General features: G+C 51.4%; 1 protein-coding gene across 2 annotated transcripts in view; it reads left to right on the forward strand.

Moving 5' to 3' along the window:
• The window catches only part of HELZ (helicase with zinc finger), a 1,742,088-nt gene that overhangs the window by 1,054,398 nt on the left and 672,127 nt on the right, over positions 1–15,563 (forward strand). For both annotated transcript variants that reach the window (XM_086930935.1, XM_086930936.1), the window contains exon 20: positions 160–307. In XM_086930935.1, the coding sequence (XP_086787061.1) occupies positions 160–307 (148 nt within the window). The remainder of the gene's footprint in view (positions 1–159; positions 308–15,563) is intronic.

The raw sequence follows: 15,563 nt of genomic DNA on the forward strand, positions 1-15,563 counted from the left end.
TTAGTTTTGTGGTTTCACTCATATGATATGATCCAAGTTGGGTCTTCTTGAAAGCCTATTTGCTCTCTTTTCTTTGAACCTATTTGGTTTTGAAAGTAAATGATTGTTTGTATATCTCTTCCTATGTTCTCATATACCATACTCTTAATTTGGTTGCAGTTATACATCTGAATTGTTTTACGAAGGAAAGTTGATGGCCAGTGGAAAGCAGCCAGCACATAAAGATTTCTACCCCCTGACTTTTTTCACAGCACGGGGAGAGGATGTGCAAGAAAAAAACAGTACAGCTTTTTACAACAATGCAGAAGTACGTTTTTTTGTGAAAGTGACATTTTTTTTCCAGACTACCTGTAATTGTTATTATTAGATTTCCATTTCCATTGTGTTGACTAATTGCATGCTAAATATTGAGATAATTTAAAATAGTTGTGAGATTATTTCAATTTGTATGTGAAGAATAGCATGTTGATATGGTTCATTTTTAAACAAAAGATGAACAGACATTTAATCGCTTTATATGAGCATAAGAATATATTACATATGTTTTTTAGGTAAATGGATATTGAGTGATTTGTCCAGAATCACAGGATGTTAAGTTCTGACCTAAGATCGAATAGTTTCCATTGCAGAGTGAATAGTTGCTTTGTATGAACAACATCATTAAGCATGAACTATAGTATCTAGTGTAAAGATGAAGCACGAATTGGATGACATTAGTCAGATTGTTAAAAGTATTAGTAGCCTAGCAGAATATTGAGAGTACCATTAAAATAAAATAATGTTGCTCACCTTTACCCTAATAAATGCATTTATTGTTCTAAATGCTTAGGTAATGAGTGGATCTGCCTGTATAGTAGAGTTTTACCTAAGTACATCTAGGGTTGAGGTTGGTTGGGAGGAACATGTGAAATGATTGCAAATGTGGTAAACGCCAGAGATTTCTATTCTGATAGAGACTTATAACTGAAGATTCCTCACCTTTTGAATATTCTCCACACATCTGACTGAATCCAGAAACTTTTCCAGCAGTACCTATGCATTCCTAAGTTTCTTTCCAGCTACCGCCCCCGGTAAGAAGTCTAAAGAGTAGAGACCTTTGGAAATAAGATTTTTTCTTCCACCAGTTTGTTCTGTGGTCCAACAATGGCAGTTCCCTGCTAAACCGCTATTACCACGCTCTTTGGGATTCAGTGGCTCAAGTCCTCCCAGTTGTCCCTGAAGACCTCTGACATGTCCTTACCCAATCTATAGAGGACAATTGTGATGCTGCCAAATTCACAATTTGTTGTGGCCTAGATATCACCAATCCAATTGGGCGCGCTATTGACCCCAGTGGCACGCCTGGTTGCGTTCGACAAGTTTTTCATTTAATGTCCAGCTGTCGCTTATGAAAGTGCCCTTTGATAGAATTCCCCTCTTTGAGGCCAAGGCAGATTCCTCTCTGAAGTGGTTGAAATAGAGCAAGGCTCATTGGGTTTATCTGCCTCACTTCACCACCTGCATCAGCCCTACCGTTCCTTTTGCATTTTCGGCTTGGGTACCCCATACTGGCAGCCACTTCAGCCTCAGCAAGGTGCGCAGCAGTTTTGTGGCCAAGGCCGTGGCACCCTCTTATCTCCTGGTCCGGGTCAGTGAGCCAGTAAGCCTACTTCTATCCTTGCGGACCCTACCTGCCGAACCTCTTTTGCTCTTTAGCGTGCGCTTTGTCGAGCACAGCCAACTGGTAGCAGGCAGAATCCAACTATTCTTGCTGGGTTGGAAGGTCATAACATCGGACAGATGGGTCCTGCAGATTGTCCAGAAGGGCTACAACTTGCCCCTCATAGCCACTCTCCCACATCTTCCACCTACCCTGGACTGACTACAGATGTCCCATCTGTCTGTCTTGCAGCTGGAAGATACAGCCCTTATGGCCAAAGGGGCTATTGAGAGGATCCCTGCCCCAGGAGTGGATTGTGGTTGTTACTCCCACGACTTTCTAATGCCAATGAAGGATGGAGGCCTTTCTCCTATTTTAGACATGTCCTCTCTCCTCACCAAATTCAGAATGCTCACCCTGGTCCATGTCTTTTCTGCTCTCTGTAGGAGAGTAGGGTCTGCAATCCTATGGTCACCCCCGATTTTTGCTTTTTTTGCTTCACTGGTTTACGACTTCCCTGGCTGTGAGCCTGCTAATCAGACCCACAGCCTAGCTTTGCTCTCTCTAAAATTGACAACCATGTACCTTAGGTGCATAACCAATTGGATACTGAGTCACCTTATCAGTCCCTGTACAGTGTACCTTAGGTACCCAGGGCATAGGTGCACCCAGGGCCTACCAGGGGCTGCAGCATGTATTATGCCACCCCTGGCTGGCCATCCAAATCTGACACAACTGGCTGATCAGTCAGCTGGAGCAAGGTGGTGTAATCACCCTTTGCTTTAGATATAGTATCCCTATATCTAACCCTAAAATGGACACATATCCTCCTATCCTGCACTCCTATGGCAGGCCTTATCAATCCTGAAGGCAGAGTGCTTGGAATTATGTGAGATGGTGCTCTAGCATGAGCTGAGCCTGTCTGCAGCTTTCGGAACCAAGTCCTTTAGCTGTTTCCATGATAACGCTATACCATATACTCTTAAGAGCATTATAATCCTCGCGGTTATTGCCAACTTTGGTATAACATTATCAAAACGTGTCGAGTAAGGTGTCATACGAATTGGAATACTACCCCCTCGCCAATTCTGGCGACGGGGGTAGCATTCCACCCTTCCAGAGGGACACCACATGTATGTAACTGTGAACCCCGGTTAAAGTTAACTCGAGCCTCAGCATCACAAAATGGATGCTGCCACCACAGACACAAGTCTGACCTCCTGCTGCTGGGAGTCCTTCCAGCGAGGGAGGCTTGGACAAAGGGTTTCCTGCCTTGGGAGGTGCTAGCACCACCTCAGACAGGATTTTGTGTATTAGGTAGGACAGGGCTGAAAGGGATGAGACATGCCTGGGGCACACAAGGTGTCCCTGTGCATACTCCGGTCTAAACCAGTTCCTGGGGCACTCCAGCCCCAGAGATGGCGCAAGACCGGACAAAGGATAGGGGGTGTAACCACCCCCCTTCCTGGTCCCACCCAGAGGAGGTACCTAGTCGTAGTACAGCCCCCTTTACCCGGATAAAGGTAGGAGCTGGTCCCATTCCAAATTAGATTATCCTGAACAACTTTACAAGAAGAAACTCTGGACTTCGACGTTCTGCTCCACAGAAGACTGAAGAAATCTCCCTTGTGGCCAAGGAGTGACGACCCTGCACAAGCAGGCACCATCAAGCGTCCTAGCGGTTCAATTTGTCGTCCTTCCTGCCTGGAACCAGACTTCAGAGCCCGACGAGATCCGGACTTCCAGACCTCTCCGACCTCTACCGACATGGGTGAACAGGGAACTCCCTATAATACTTTCAGGTCTAGAGGAGGGAGTAACAATCTACAACAAGAAAAGGGGGGGGGGGACCTCTATACTGACCTATATTCCTTTACACCTGAGCATTAAAGTCTCTACAAAATTACATATGGGATGCTACATAAAACATGAAGTAATTCATTTAGACGTAGAATTTGTATTGAATTTCTTTAATTTATTTTATATCATTTTCATAACAGTTTATTTTTCTTATTTTCTAGTGATTGTTTTATCAAAATTACAAAACAGTGACATGGTAACATATGTACATATAATTTAAAAAAATGCAAGGTTGAATCATGTCTTAACAGAAACCCCTAAACAGTACATATAAGATGACTTTCACTCATACCATCATTCATACATACTCAAACTTTCATACTAATTGTCCTAACATTACTAACACAACACACAACAGTGAAAAAAGTGAAAAACATGTAGAGTGTCCTCCGGTAGACTCCTCAGAATATGGCTAGAACCCGTTGTGTTAAGTCTTCCTTTTTATTTTGAGGGTTAGCAGTCTTTAGTACTCATTTCCTTTCTTTCTTCGAATTTTGATTTTTAATTTAATGCGAGGGTCTCTGATGCGTACGGCCTACATACGTTTCGGTGATGTCATTAATTTGCTTCACCTTCTTCAGGGCCAACATGAAACTGGACAACAGACAGGTGCATACATACAGTTAAAACCAGGGGGTTCTTATTATCTGTGTCTTTGATGACACTATTTAGACACTTATAGCGATATAGACTTTCTGACTCTGTGTGGATATAAATCCCCAGAGTTATGGATCCACAAAGTGCATCTGTGGTTTGAATTAATAGCTGTAATGTAATTCCTCTGGCACCAACTGGTCGAAGATACCTCCTGGTCCACGTGGCTGCAGAGTCAAGCGTCCACTCTTCACCTGATCGCGACGACAGCATCTGGTTCCTTCCTGGTTCCACTCCGGTCACTGGCTAGTGACTTTGAACATTGTCCCCTCTGCTTTCAGGTCTTCAACTTCCTCGATCCACCCTTGGATCGCTCCGAACAGCTTCCTCCTGGTCGCCTGCAGCATCTTTCTGCAAGGCTCCATAGACTTCGACGCGGAAACCCGACACACTTTCACACCTATGTACCCGCAGTCCGTGGGTGAAGTAACGAGAGCATTTCGGTGCTCAAGGGTAGATTGACTCTCCTAGTGTCCAGGTATCCAGTCGTTTTAGTCCTAGCTATTCGGAACTGTCTTTTACTTACCTTTTCGTAATTTGTACTGTCCGTTGACTTTGTCCCGCATCTCGTGTGTGAGTTCACACTCTGCACACGCGTCCCGTGGGCCTCCTGCTACTTACTTAAAGTTAGGGTAGTGTAGTCCTAGCGAACCTACAGCCTCTGGACAGCTCCATTCCTTCTATCCATTTCCTTATACCATTTACTTAGTATATGGTTTGTCGTGCTCCTAGGGCACCATTGTGATTTGTGCAACTTATCATATTTTTCTTAACACCTTTGATGCTACGGCGCTCGTATGCTGATGACGAGCTGAGCTCGTCATGTAACGCGGGTTTTTTCAATCTGCAGCACACAGCGGGAAAAGCCTCCGCAGCGATGCGGTTAAGAGTCTTGTCATGTGCTTAGACCTCTGATCTCATAAAGAGTTCAGAGGTGTTTGTTAGTTAATAAATACCTTGTTTATTTTCATATCTACCTGTGTGGTGTCCTTTCATTTGGTATTCAAGAGGTTATATATGGTAAAACAGCTGGCTTCACATGCCAAAATAATTTAGCCTAAGACTGCTTTGTCCATGCTACCATTAGGATAGCTGGTCTATAAGGTTGACTTACAACCAATCACCATACGGGTTGTTTGGACTGATACAAGGTGGTCACTAGAACTAGTGAGCATCATATATCAGGCCAACATCTCACATTCCCCCTCCCCCCCCCTTTACTATATTTAAGGTCATCCCTTTCAGGGCCCTAGTTTCAATGCACCAGTGGTCAGTATCTTGCATGGCTCTGCGTTCCTGGTGCGGAAAGTCATGTACACAACTGACCTCTGCGCGCATGGGTGGTGCCTAAGTACTCTCTGTGACGCCAACTCGGCACATATGATGCCAGCGACGGGTGCGAAGCCGCAGGACGCCACCTACTGACGCGCAGGGGTACTGCTAGCCTGGGGATATTCTAAGGTACGGAATCTATCACTAACTAATGTCTCTTACAGATATATCGTTACACAAGTAGTAACTTGAGCATCTGAAAGAAACGGGTTAATATTAGATTCCTTACCTTAGAATATCCCCAGGCGTCAGACTGGATCCGGAAACTTTTGCGTAGTAATACCCTTGCGCGACGGTAGGCGTCGTCTGCGGCTCCGCGTTCGTTGGCGCCGGGATGACGTCGCCGGAGTACTTCGACGCCGCTTTCGCACGCTGACGTCAGTTGTTCTTTTTTCCGCGCCTGCAAGCGCCGATCCGGAAAAAGTAGTACCCATAGTCAATTTTTGACTAACTTTTTCAATCCTTTTTGATCATCTTTTGAAGTAGCTCGACTCCGACGTTGCCGGTAGGGATGCCCAGGTTCAAACCCTGCGTCGATGGTAGCCGACTGATGTCGGCCACTGACACCCATCGCCGGTGTCTTCACTGTCTAGGCCCCGACCATGATGGCAAGTTCTGCTCCGACTGCCGGGCCCTGACGTCCAAAGCTAGACGGGAGCGGTCCCGCAAGCGACTCGAGCTCCCGCAGTCAGCCCCGCGCCGCTCGAGGTCCCTGTCCGGAAGGAGGTCGAGGGACCGTTCGCGGGGCCGGAGTCACCACAGTTCCGGGAGTCATCAGTCTTCGGGCTCGAAGGCCTCAAGAAGTCGAAGAGGCGACACCGCTCTTCTGACTCCCCCCCGACGCTCGCGCAACGCGGCCGGGGGTTCGGGCGACACCGCCCATGTGGCTTCCCCATAGCCGCAGGCGTCACGGCCTGCTCCATACCCGCCGGTCCCTGGGCAGAACACGACGCCAGACAAGATCGAGGCCTGCCTCAGGGCCATGAGGTTGTTCCCTCCTCCGTCGGATTCTGCGGCCCGACTGGGTCCCCCCATCGTGCCAGGTGCTTCGGCCCCGGCGCCGTCAAGTGCTTCGGCGCCGTCGGCAACTTCGGTCCCGACGCTACAGGCTCCCGTTGGATCCAGTTCCGGATCCGGGTCGTCGCCGGTCGACCTTACGACCTCGCCGACGCCGGCCCCCAGGGTGGCACCTCCGGCGCCGTCCCAGGACGATGTCGACCCCGGTCCTACCCTCGATTCGGGTCGCACCTCTGCGCCGTATTCGCTGCCGCTCGTAGATTTTTACTTCTACGACCAAGCCCCATTTTTTGACCCTGAGTTTCAGGAGATGGGTGGCGAGGAGGATTGGGAGAGGTCCGAGGACCCTCCGGCACTTGAATGCCAGTCTTCTCACGACTGGGCAGGTGAGCTAGGGAAGGCCAGTGGTCTGGACACCTCCCCAGACACTGGGTTTGGCTCCCCTCCTACCGTGGCTACAGAGGAGGGGGCGGCCTATAGTGCGGTGCTGACGCAGGCTGCCAAGGCCTTGGACCTTGTGCTCCCCGTCGCGGACGTGAGGACTAACCTCCTCACTGAGGTCCTTAAACCGCAGGCAAGCTCGGCTGAGCCTCTGTTGCCGTTTAATGAGGCCTTGTCAGACGTTCTTCTGGGCACTTGGTCCCCCGAGAGCCTGGTCATCCAGGCCTCTAACTCCCCGAGCGCATTCCTGACGGCTCCCCCGATCGGGAATCCAAGAGGTACGAACAGTATGGTGAAAAGATGTTCTCCATTAGTTTAGGGTTGCGGTCCATCAACACCGCATGCCTCTTGGGCCGTTACACCCACTCTCTGTGGGACCCGATCGCGGACGCTCTGCCAGAATGTCCGGAGGGTGTCCAGACTAAACTTACCCAAGCCCTTGTGAAGGGTCGAGATGCGGCACAGTATTCCATCCGGTGTGGCCTGATTACCACGGACTCGCTGGGCAGAGCGATGGCAACGACTGTGGCGATTCTTCGCCATGCCTGGCTGAGGTCCGCCAACTTTCGTGGCCAAGGAAGGGGCGCCCCCACTCGTCCTGCCAACCACGATCCGCAGACTAACATCTAGCGGGTGGCGGACGTGACAACCGCCGTGGCGGTAGTCTGGGACAACGGCGGGTCAGTCCACACCTACCCCTGCAGCATCCGCCTTAAAACCCTCCTAGTCCGAGCTTTCAGGCCCATGTGACGCCCGTGGGGGGCAGGGTTCGCCATCCCCTCCTCCACTGGCGCACTGTCACATCGGACAGGTGGGTGCTGCAAATCGTCCGAAGGGGCTACTCCCTCCCCTTCGAGGCGACCACTCCAGCCATACCACCGCAATACCACTGCGTGTCGGGGATCACTTGAGCCTTCTGCAAGAGGAAGTTACGGCCCTCCTGGCCAAGGGGGCCATCAGGCGCGCTCCTGGGCCAGAAGTAGGGTGTGGTTGTTACTCCCACTACTTTCTGGTTCCCAAGAAGGGCAAAGGGGGCCTACTTCCTATCTTGGACCTGCGGAACATCAACGGCTTCCTCCGGAAGGAGAAGTTCAAGAAGCTGACACTGGCTCAGGTCTTAGCTGCCCTGGACCCGGGAGACTGGATGGTAGCGTTGGACTTGCAGGATGTTTATTTTCATATCCCCGTCCTGCCGGCCCACCGGCGTTACCTGCGGTTCACGGTAGGCCACGAGCACTTTCAGTTTACCGTGCTCCCCTTCGGCCTTACCAGCGCCCCACGGGTGTTCACGAAAGTGATGGCGGTGGTCGCAGCTCATGTGCGCAGGTTAGCGGTTTCAGTCTTCCCCTACCTCGACGGCTGGTTGTTGAAGGCGGGCTCGCCCTAGACAGTCGTCAGCCACCTCCCGACTACGGCCGACCTCCTGCACTGGTTGGGGTTCTCCATCAATGTGCCGAAGTCACACCTGTGTCCCTCTCAGAAGTTCCTCTTCATCGGAGCGGTTCTAGACTCAGCGCAGTTTTGAGTTTATCCTCCCGAACATCAGGTTCGGGATATTCAGGCTCTGATTCTAATCTTTCAGCCGTTTTCCTGAGTCTCGGTCAGGTTGATGCTGCGGCTTCTGGGGCTGATGGCCTCCTGCATCCTTTGGATGCATCACGCCAGGTGGCGGATGCGGGCTCTGCAGTGGGAACTGAAGTTTCAGTGGGCCCAGCATCAGGGCAACTTTTCCGACCATGTCTTGATCTCGGAGGGCACTGCAAGACAGTTGCAGTGGTGGCTCACAGACCGCGATTGGGTCAGCGGCAGATCCCTCTCCCAACCCCAACCGTAGCACGTAGTTGTGACTGACGCGTCCCTCCTGGGCTGGGGGGCCACATATGAGAGACGGAGATCAGAGGCCTCTGGTCTCCGACGGAGTCCCGGCTCAAAAGCAACCTTCTGGAGCTGCGGGCGATCCGTCTTGCACTGAAGGCATTCCTCCCCTCTATCCGGGGGAGAGTAGTGCAGGTGTTCACGGACAACACCACCGCCATGTGGTACTGCAACAAACGGGGCGTGGTGGGGTTGTGGACCCTATGCCAGGAGGCTCTGCGCCTCTGGTAGTGGCTGGAACATCAGGGCGTGACCCTGATGGTTCAACACCTGGCAGGTTCCCTGATCGCCAGGGCGGACGAACTCAGCCGTCAGTGCATGATGGATCTCGAATGGCTTCTGAACTCGGACGTAGCGCAAGGCCTCTTTCAGCAGTGGGCAGAGCCTTGGTAAGATCTATTCGCCACAGAAGAGAACGCGCAGTGTCATCAGTTCTGCGCGTTGGAATTTTCAAGGCAGCACTCGTTCGGAGACGCTTTTCGTCGCGAGTGGAGCTGCGGTCTGTTGTACGCCTTTCCACCGATACCACTTCTGCCCAGAGTGCTGAAGAAGATCAGACGCGACCGGGTTTAAGTCATCCTTGTGGCTCCGGACTGGGCACGAAGATACTGGTATCCCGAGCTACTCAGCATGTCTGTCAATCCCCTGATTCCTCTGCCTCTTCAGGAGGACCTTCTGTCGCTGCAGCAGGGGACGGTCCTCCATCCGAACCTGTCCAGTCTCCACTTAAATGCGTGGAGATTGAGCGGCGGCAGTTGAGGCCATTTGACTTGCCTCCTGAAGCCTGTAATGTCATTCTGGCAGCCAGGCGTCCCTCCACAAAATAGGTATACACCTGCAGGTGGAACAAATTTGTGGCATGGTGCACAGCAAAGGCTGTGGATTCCCTTTCTGCCCCTCTTTCAGAGGTTCTCCTCTTTCTTCTCCCTCTTGCCCATCAGGGCTCTGCTCTGGGCACTATCAAGGGCTAACTCTCTATTTTCGCCTTCTTAAGGCTCCCTGATCAGCCCTCTTTGTTCAAGTTCCCAGTTGTAAATAGGTTTTTGAAGGGCATCACTCATATGTTTCCTCCTGTTCCTATCGTGATGCCTCAGTGGGACTTGAACCTTGTTCTGACCTGTCTGATGTGCGCTCCTTTGAGGCACTTCATAACTGGCCTCTTCTTCTCCTTACTCTGAATACTGCATTCCTGGTTGCCATCACCTCCACCAGGAGGGTGAGTGAGCTCCAGGCTCCTTCCTCTAAACCTCCCTTCCTTTCTGTCCATCCAGACAAAGTTGTGTTGCGGACACGACCCGCTTTCCTCCCCAAAGTAGTCACAGCCTTCCACATCGGGCAGTCCATCACCTTGCCACCTTCTTTCCGCCTCCGCATCCCTCGAAAGAGGAAGAGAGGCTCCACCGTCTGGAACCAAAACGTGCGCTCTCATTCTATTTGGATCGCACACTTCAGTTCCGGGTGGATGACCAACTCTTTGTTGGTTACGTAGGCGCTGAGAAAGGTCAGGCGGTGCTCAAGCGGACCATCTCTCAGTGGGTCATGTTGTGCATCAAGGTTTGCTCCTCTTTGGCTAAAATGGAGCCTCCTGTTGGGCTGAGGGCCCATTCCACTCGGGCCACGGCGGCTACTACTGCCCTGGGCCCGAGAGTCCCCTTGCAGGACATCTGTCAGGCAGCTACGTGGGCCTCGCTGCACACGTTCGCAAGACACTACTGCCTGGACAGCCGAGTCTGGAGAGAGGGCTTTTTCGGCCGTTCCTTTCTCCAGGACTTTCTGTTGTGATCATTGGTTCGCAGACCCACCTCCGGGGTTGGTATTCTAAGGTAAGGAATCTAATACTAACCTGTTTTTTTCAGATGCACAAGTTATTTACCTTCGGTAACGATATATCCGTAAGAAACAGTAGTTAGTAGTAGATTCCTTACCGCCCCACCCATCCTCCCAGTTCTGCGAACCGATATCTAGGGTTAAGGTCATCCCCTTTCAGGGCCCTACTTTCATGGCACCAGTGTTGGTTTTTATCATGGCTCTGCGTTTCTGGTGCGGAAAAGCTATGTATAAGAACTGACGTCAGCACGCGAGGGCGGCGTCTAAGTACTCCAGCGATGTGATCCCAGCGACGCCGACGACTGACGCGAAGCCGCAGATGACTCCTACCGACGCGCAAGGGTACTGCTACGCAAAAGTTTCCGGATCCAGTCTGATGCCTGGGGATATTCTAAGGTAACGAATCTAATACTAACTACTGTTTCTTACAGATATATCGTTACCGAAGGTAAGTAACTTGTGCTTCCGTCCCAGTCAGAGGGGATGTTGTCCTGCTATGTTTCACACCTGTGCCATTGGTACTTATTGTGCGACTTTCCTGTTATCGAGGGCGTGCTCTTTGAGTTTCCCCCTTGTTTTTAATTTTTTCTTCATTTATTTTCGGACGGTGTCGGTCGACCTCAAAGTACCTACCCAGTCACTGATTCCAGTGGCGACTCCCCCAACGCCGGTTGTACCCCCAACCGGCATCAACCCCAGCCTCAACCCCGACGTGGACACGGTCCGGACCGATGTCGATACCGGCTCCGGAGGGTACTTTTGTTCAAGCCTGGTGTTCCCTATCAACCTGAGTGGCAGCCTTAGGAGGGTGAACAGGACTGGGAGGGGTCAGTTTGCCCTCTAGCAGACCAACTTGAGGAGCCGGACTGTGGAGAGGAGTTGGGTGATACCAGTAGTTTGGATACCTCCCCAGACCTTGCTCTGCTTTTCCCCCCTACTGTGGCTACGGAGGAGGGAGCTTTCTACACTGTGGTGTTGCGTAGGGCAGCTGAGGCTTTGGTCCTTGAGCCTCCTACGGTGGCTGTCAGGACTAACCTCCTGACTGTGGTTCTTCAGCCGGTAGCAGCCTCTTCGTAGCCCCTACTGTCTTGTAATGAGGCTCACACTGACATCCTTCTGGGCCCTTGGTCCAAGCCAGCACAGGGGATCCTGTGGACAGGATGACAACTACACCACAGCCTGATCCCAGGCGACCCACTTTTCCTCTCCCAACACCCTACCCCTGAGAGCTTGGTGATCCAAGCCGCATCCTGAAAAGGCTCATTCCCTACTGCTCCCCCAGATAGGGAATCCAAGAAGCTGGACTATCTTGGGAAGAAGATGTTTTCTTCTGCCGGCTTAGGACTGCAGTCGGTGAACACTGCATGTCTCTTGGGCTGTTACACATAAACGATGTGGGATACTGGTGCGCAAGTGCTAACACAGTGCCCGGAGGAGGCCCGGGCTGTGCTCACATGCGCTGTTGCTGAGTTTCGAGACGCAAATAAGTTCACCATCCGGTGTGGGCTGGGTACCACCGACTCGCTGGGTAGGACGGTTTCCACGTCGGTAGCCCTGAGGCACTATGCCTGGCTGAGAACATCTGGCTGGGGATGTCCAATCCACACTTTTGGATATGCCCTTTGATTGCCGTCCCCTGTTTGGTGACAAGGCGGTAAACACGTTCGAGCGCTTCAAGGACTCAAGGGCCACAGCCAGATCCTTGGGCCTCGCAGCAACTTCTCGCCCCATGCAGTCTTCCTTTTGCCCCTTTTGTGGCTACACAAGGCGTGCCCCACCATGTTCTACCCAGAGTCGCGGATCAGGAGGCCAGCAGGTTGGCTAGTCCACCAATGCACCCCTCTGCAGTAGCCTCAAACCTTCCTTGTCCATCAGTTGCCAGTGTGTAGCAGGATCCGCCATGACCTCCCCCACTCGCACATCACGTTGGACAGTTGGGTTTTGCAGATTGTCCGAAGGGGCTACTCGTTCCCCTTCGAGACTACCCCACGCTCCATACCACCAACACTCCATCGCATGTCAGAGGATCACTTGGCCCTTTTCCGCCAGGAAGTTACCTCTCTCTTGGCCAACTGAGCTATCGGACGAGTCCCTGTCCCTGAAGCAGGTCATGGTTGCTACTCACACTACTTCCAGTGGGCGCAGCATCAGGGCAATCTTTCCGATGTCGTCCAGATCTCGGAGGGCACTACGAGCCAGTCTCACGAACCAGTATTGGGTCAACAGCAGATCACTCTCCCTTCCCCAACCAGAGTTCACAGTGGTGACGGATGGGTCACTTCTGAGATGGGGCGGCCACATGGTAGAGGCGGAGATCAGGAGTCTCTGGTCTCTGGCGAAGTCCGGGCTCCACATCAACCTTTTGGAGCTCCTGGAGATCCGTCTTGCACGGAAGGCATTCTTTCCTTCTGTAAAAGGAAGAGTAATGCATGTGTTCACAGACAACACCACTGCCATGTGGTACTGCAACAAACCGTGTGTGGTGGGGTCGTGGACCCTATGTGAAGAGGCTCTTCGCCTTTGGACCTGGCTGGAACATCAGTGCATATCCCTGGTGGTTCAACACCAGGCGCGTACCCTGAACGCCAGGGTGGACGAACTCAGTCGCCAGTGCATGATGGATCACGAATGGCGTCTTCACTCTGAGGTGGTGCATGGTCTCTTTCATTAGTGGGGAGAGCCTTGGTTAGATCTATTCACCACCAAAGAGAAAGAGCAATGTCAGCAGTACTGCACATTTGAGTTTCCAAGGTGGAACTCGCTCGGCGACGCCTTTTGTCACGAGTGGAATTGTGGCCTCCTTTCCGCCTGAACCACTTCCATCCTGGTGGTTCTCTGAACGCCAGGGCGGACAAACTCCGCCACCGGTGCTTGATGGATCACGAATGGCATCTGAACTCGGACGTGGTGCAAGGTCTCTTTCTGCAGTCGGGAGAGCCTTGGTTAGATCTATTTGCCACCGAAGAGAACGTGTAATGTCATCAATTCTGCGCGTTGGAATTTCCAAGGCGGCACTCGCTCGGCGAGCTACGGTGTGTTGTACGCCTTTCCGCCTATACCACTTCTGCCCAGAGTGCTGAAGAAGATCAAGTGCGACCGGGCCCAAGTAATTCTTGTGGCTCCGGACTTGGCACGAAGAGTCTGGTACCCCGAGCTCTTGAGCATGGCAATCGATCCTCTGATCAGACTGCCTCTTTTGGAGGATCTTCTGTCTCAGCAGCAGGGGACAGTTCTCCACCCGAACCTGGCCAGCCTCCATCGCCTTGCGTGGAGATTGAGCAGCGGCAGTTGACAGCTTTCGACCTTACTCCCGAAGTCTGTAATGTCATCTTGGCAGACAGGCGTCCCTCCACTAAAACGGTATACGCCTTTTGATGGAACAAGTTTGTGGCATGGTGCACATCAAAGGCTCTGGATCCCCTTTCTGCCCCTCTTTCTGAGGTTCTCCTCTTCATTCTTTATTTGGCCCAGCAAGGCTCTGCTCTGGTCTCCCTTAATGGCTATCTTTCGGACGTTTCAGCCTTACTTCGCCTTCTTGATCAGCCTTCTCTTTTCAAGTCACCTATTGTTAGTAGATTTCTGAAGGGCAATATTCACCTCTTTTCTCCTTCTCCTTTCGTAATGCCCCACTGGGACTTTAATATTGTCCTCACTTATCTTATGCGTGCTCCCTTGGAGTCATTACATAATTGTCTTCTTTGTCGCCTTATTTTAAAGACTGCTTTCCTGCTTGCCATCACATCTGCACTCAGGATGAGTGAGCCTCAAGCTCCTTCTTCCAATGCTCCCTTCCTTTCTGTCCATCCAGACAAAGTGGTCCTTCGTACTAGGCCTTCTTTTCTGCCCAAAGTGGTTACCTCTTTCCACATAGGCCAGACCATCACATTGCCCACCTTCTTCCCGCATCCTCACCCTTCCAAAGAGGAGAGACTCCACCATCTGGACCGAAAAACGTTAACCTCACTAAAGACTTCCGGGTGGATGATCAACTCTTGGTGGGTTATGTGGGCGCCAAGAAAGGACATGCAGTGCACAAACGTACCATCTCTCTATGGGTTGTCCTGTGCATCAACATCTGTGCGCCCACTCTACTCGGGTGACAGCGGACAATGCTGCTTTGGGATGTGGTATTTCGTTGGTTGACATCTGGCCGGGAGCCACATAGGCATCCTTGCACACTTTCACAAAACATTACTGCCTGGACAGCCAAGACCGGAGATATGGCTTTTAAGTTCGTTCTGTTCTCCAGGACTACCCGGTGTGAACTTGGTTCTCAGACCCACCTCCTGGGTTGGCATTGCTGGGGTGTCTATTCTAAGGTAAGGAATCTATAACTCAGAATAACAAGTTACTTACTTTTGGTAACGATGTATCTGTAAGAGACATTAGTAGTTATAGATTCTTTACCGCCCCACCCATCCGCCCCATTCCGTGAATTATCTACTACTAGGGAGAGTGACTCCCTTACAGGACCCTAGTTATGTGCACCAGTGGTCAGTGGCTTGCATGGCTCTGCGTGTCTGGTGTGGAAAGTCTCGTCAGATCTGACGTCAGCATGCAGGGGCGGCATCGAAGTACACACTGCAACATCATCCAGGCGACCTAGACTACGAACACGGAGTCAACCGACACCACCTACCGCCACGCAGGGGTACTGCTATGAAAATAATTCTCTGGTTCCAGTCTGATGCCTGTGGATAATTCTAATGTCCTGAGTCTATATCTAATAATGTCTCTTACAGATATATATATCGTTACTGTGGGTAAGTATCTTGGTCATCAGTGCTATTCAAGGCTGTGTTTCTGACGTGGAAAGTCTTGAAAAGTAACTGACTGCGTGCCAAGGTGGCGCCTATATAGGTGACGCAGGCGTAATTTCTGCGTGCTTGACGAAGTCATCTGAAGCCGACCAACACCT

This window comes from Lissotriton vulgaris, chromosome 7, assembly GCF_964263255.1.
Source record: "Lissotriton vulgaris chromosome 7, aLisVul1.2, whole genome shotgun sequence".
In the NCBI taxonomy this organism is placed as follows: domain Eukaryota; kingdom Metazoa; phylum Chordata; class Amphibia; order Caudata; family Salamandridae; genus Lissotriton; species Lissotriton vulgaris.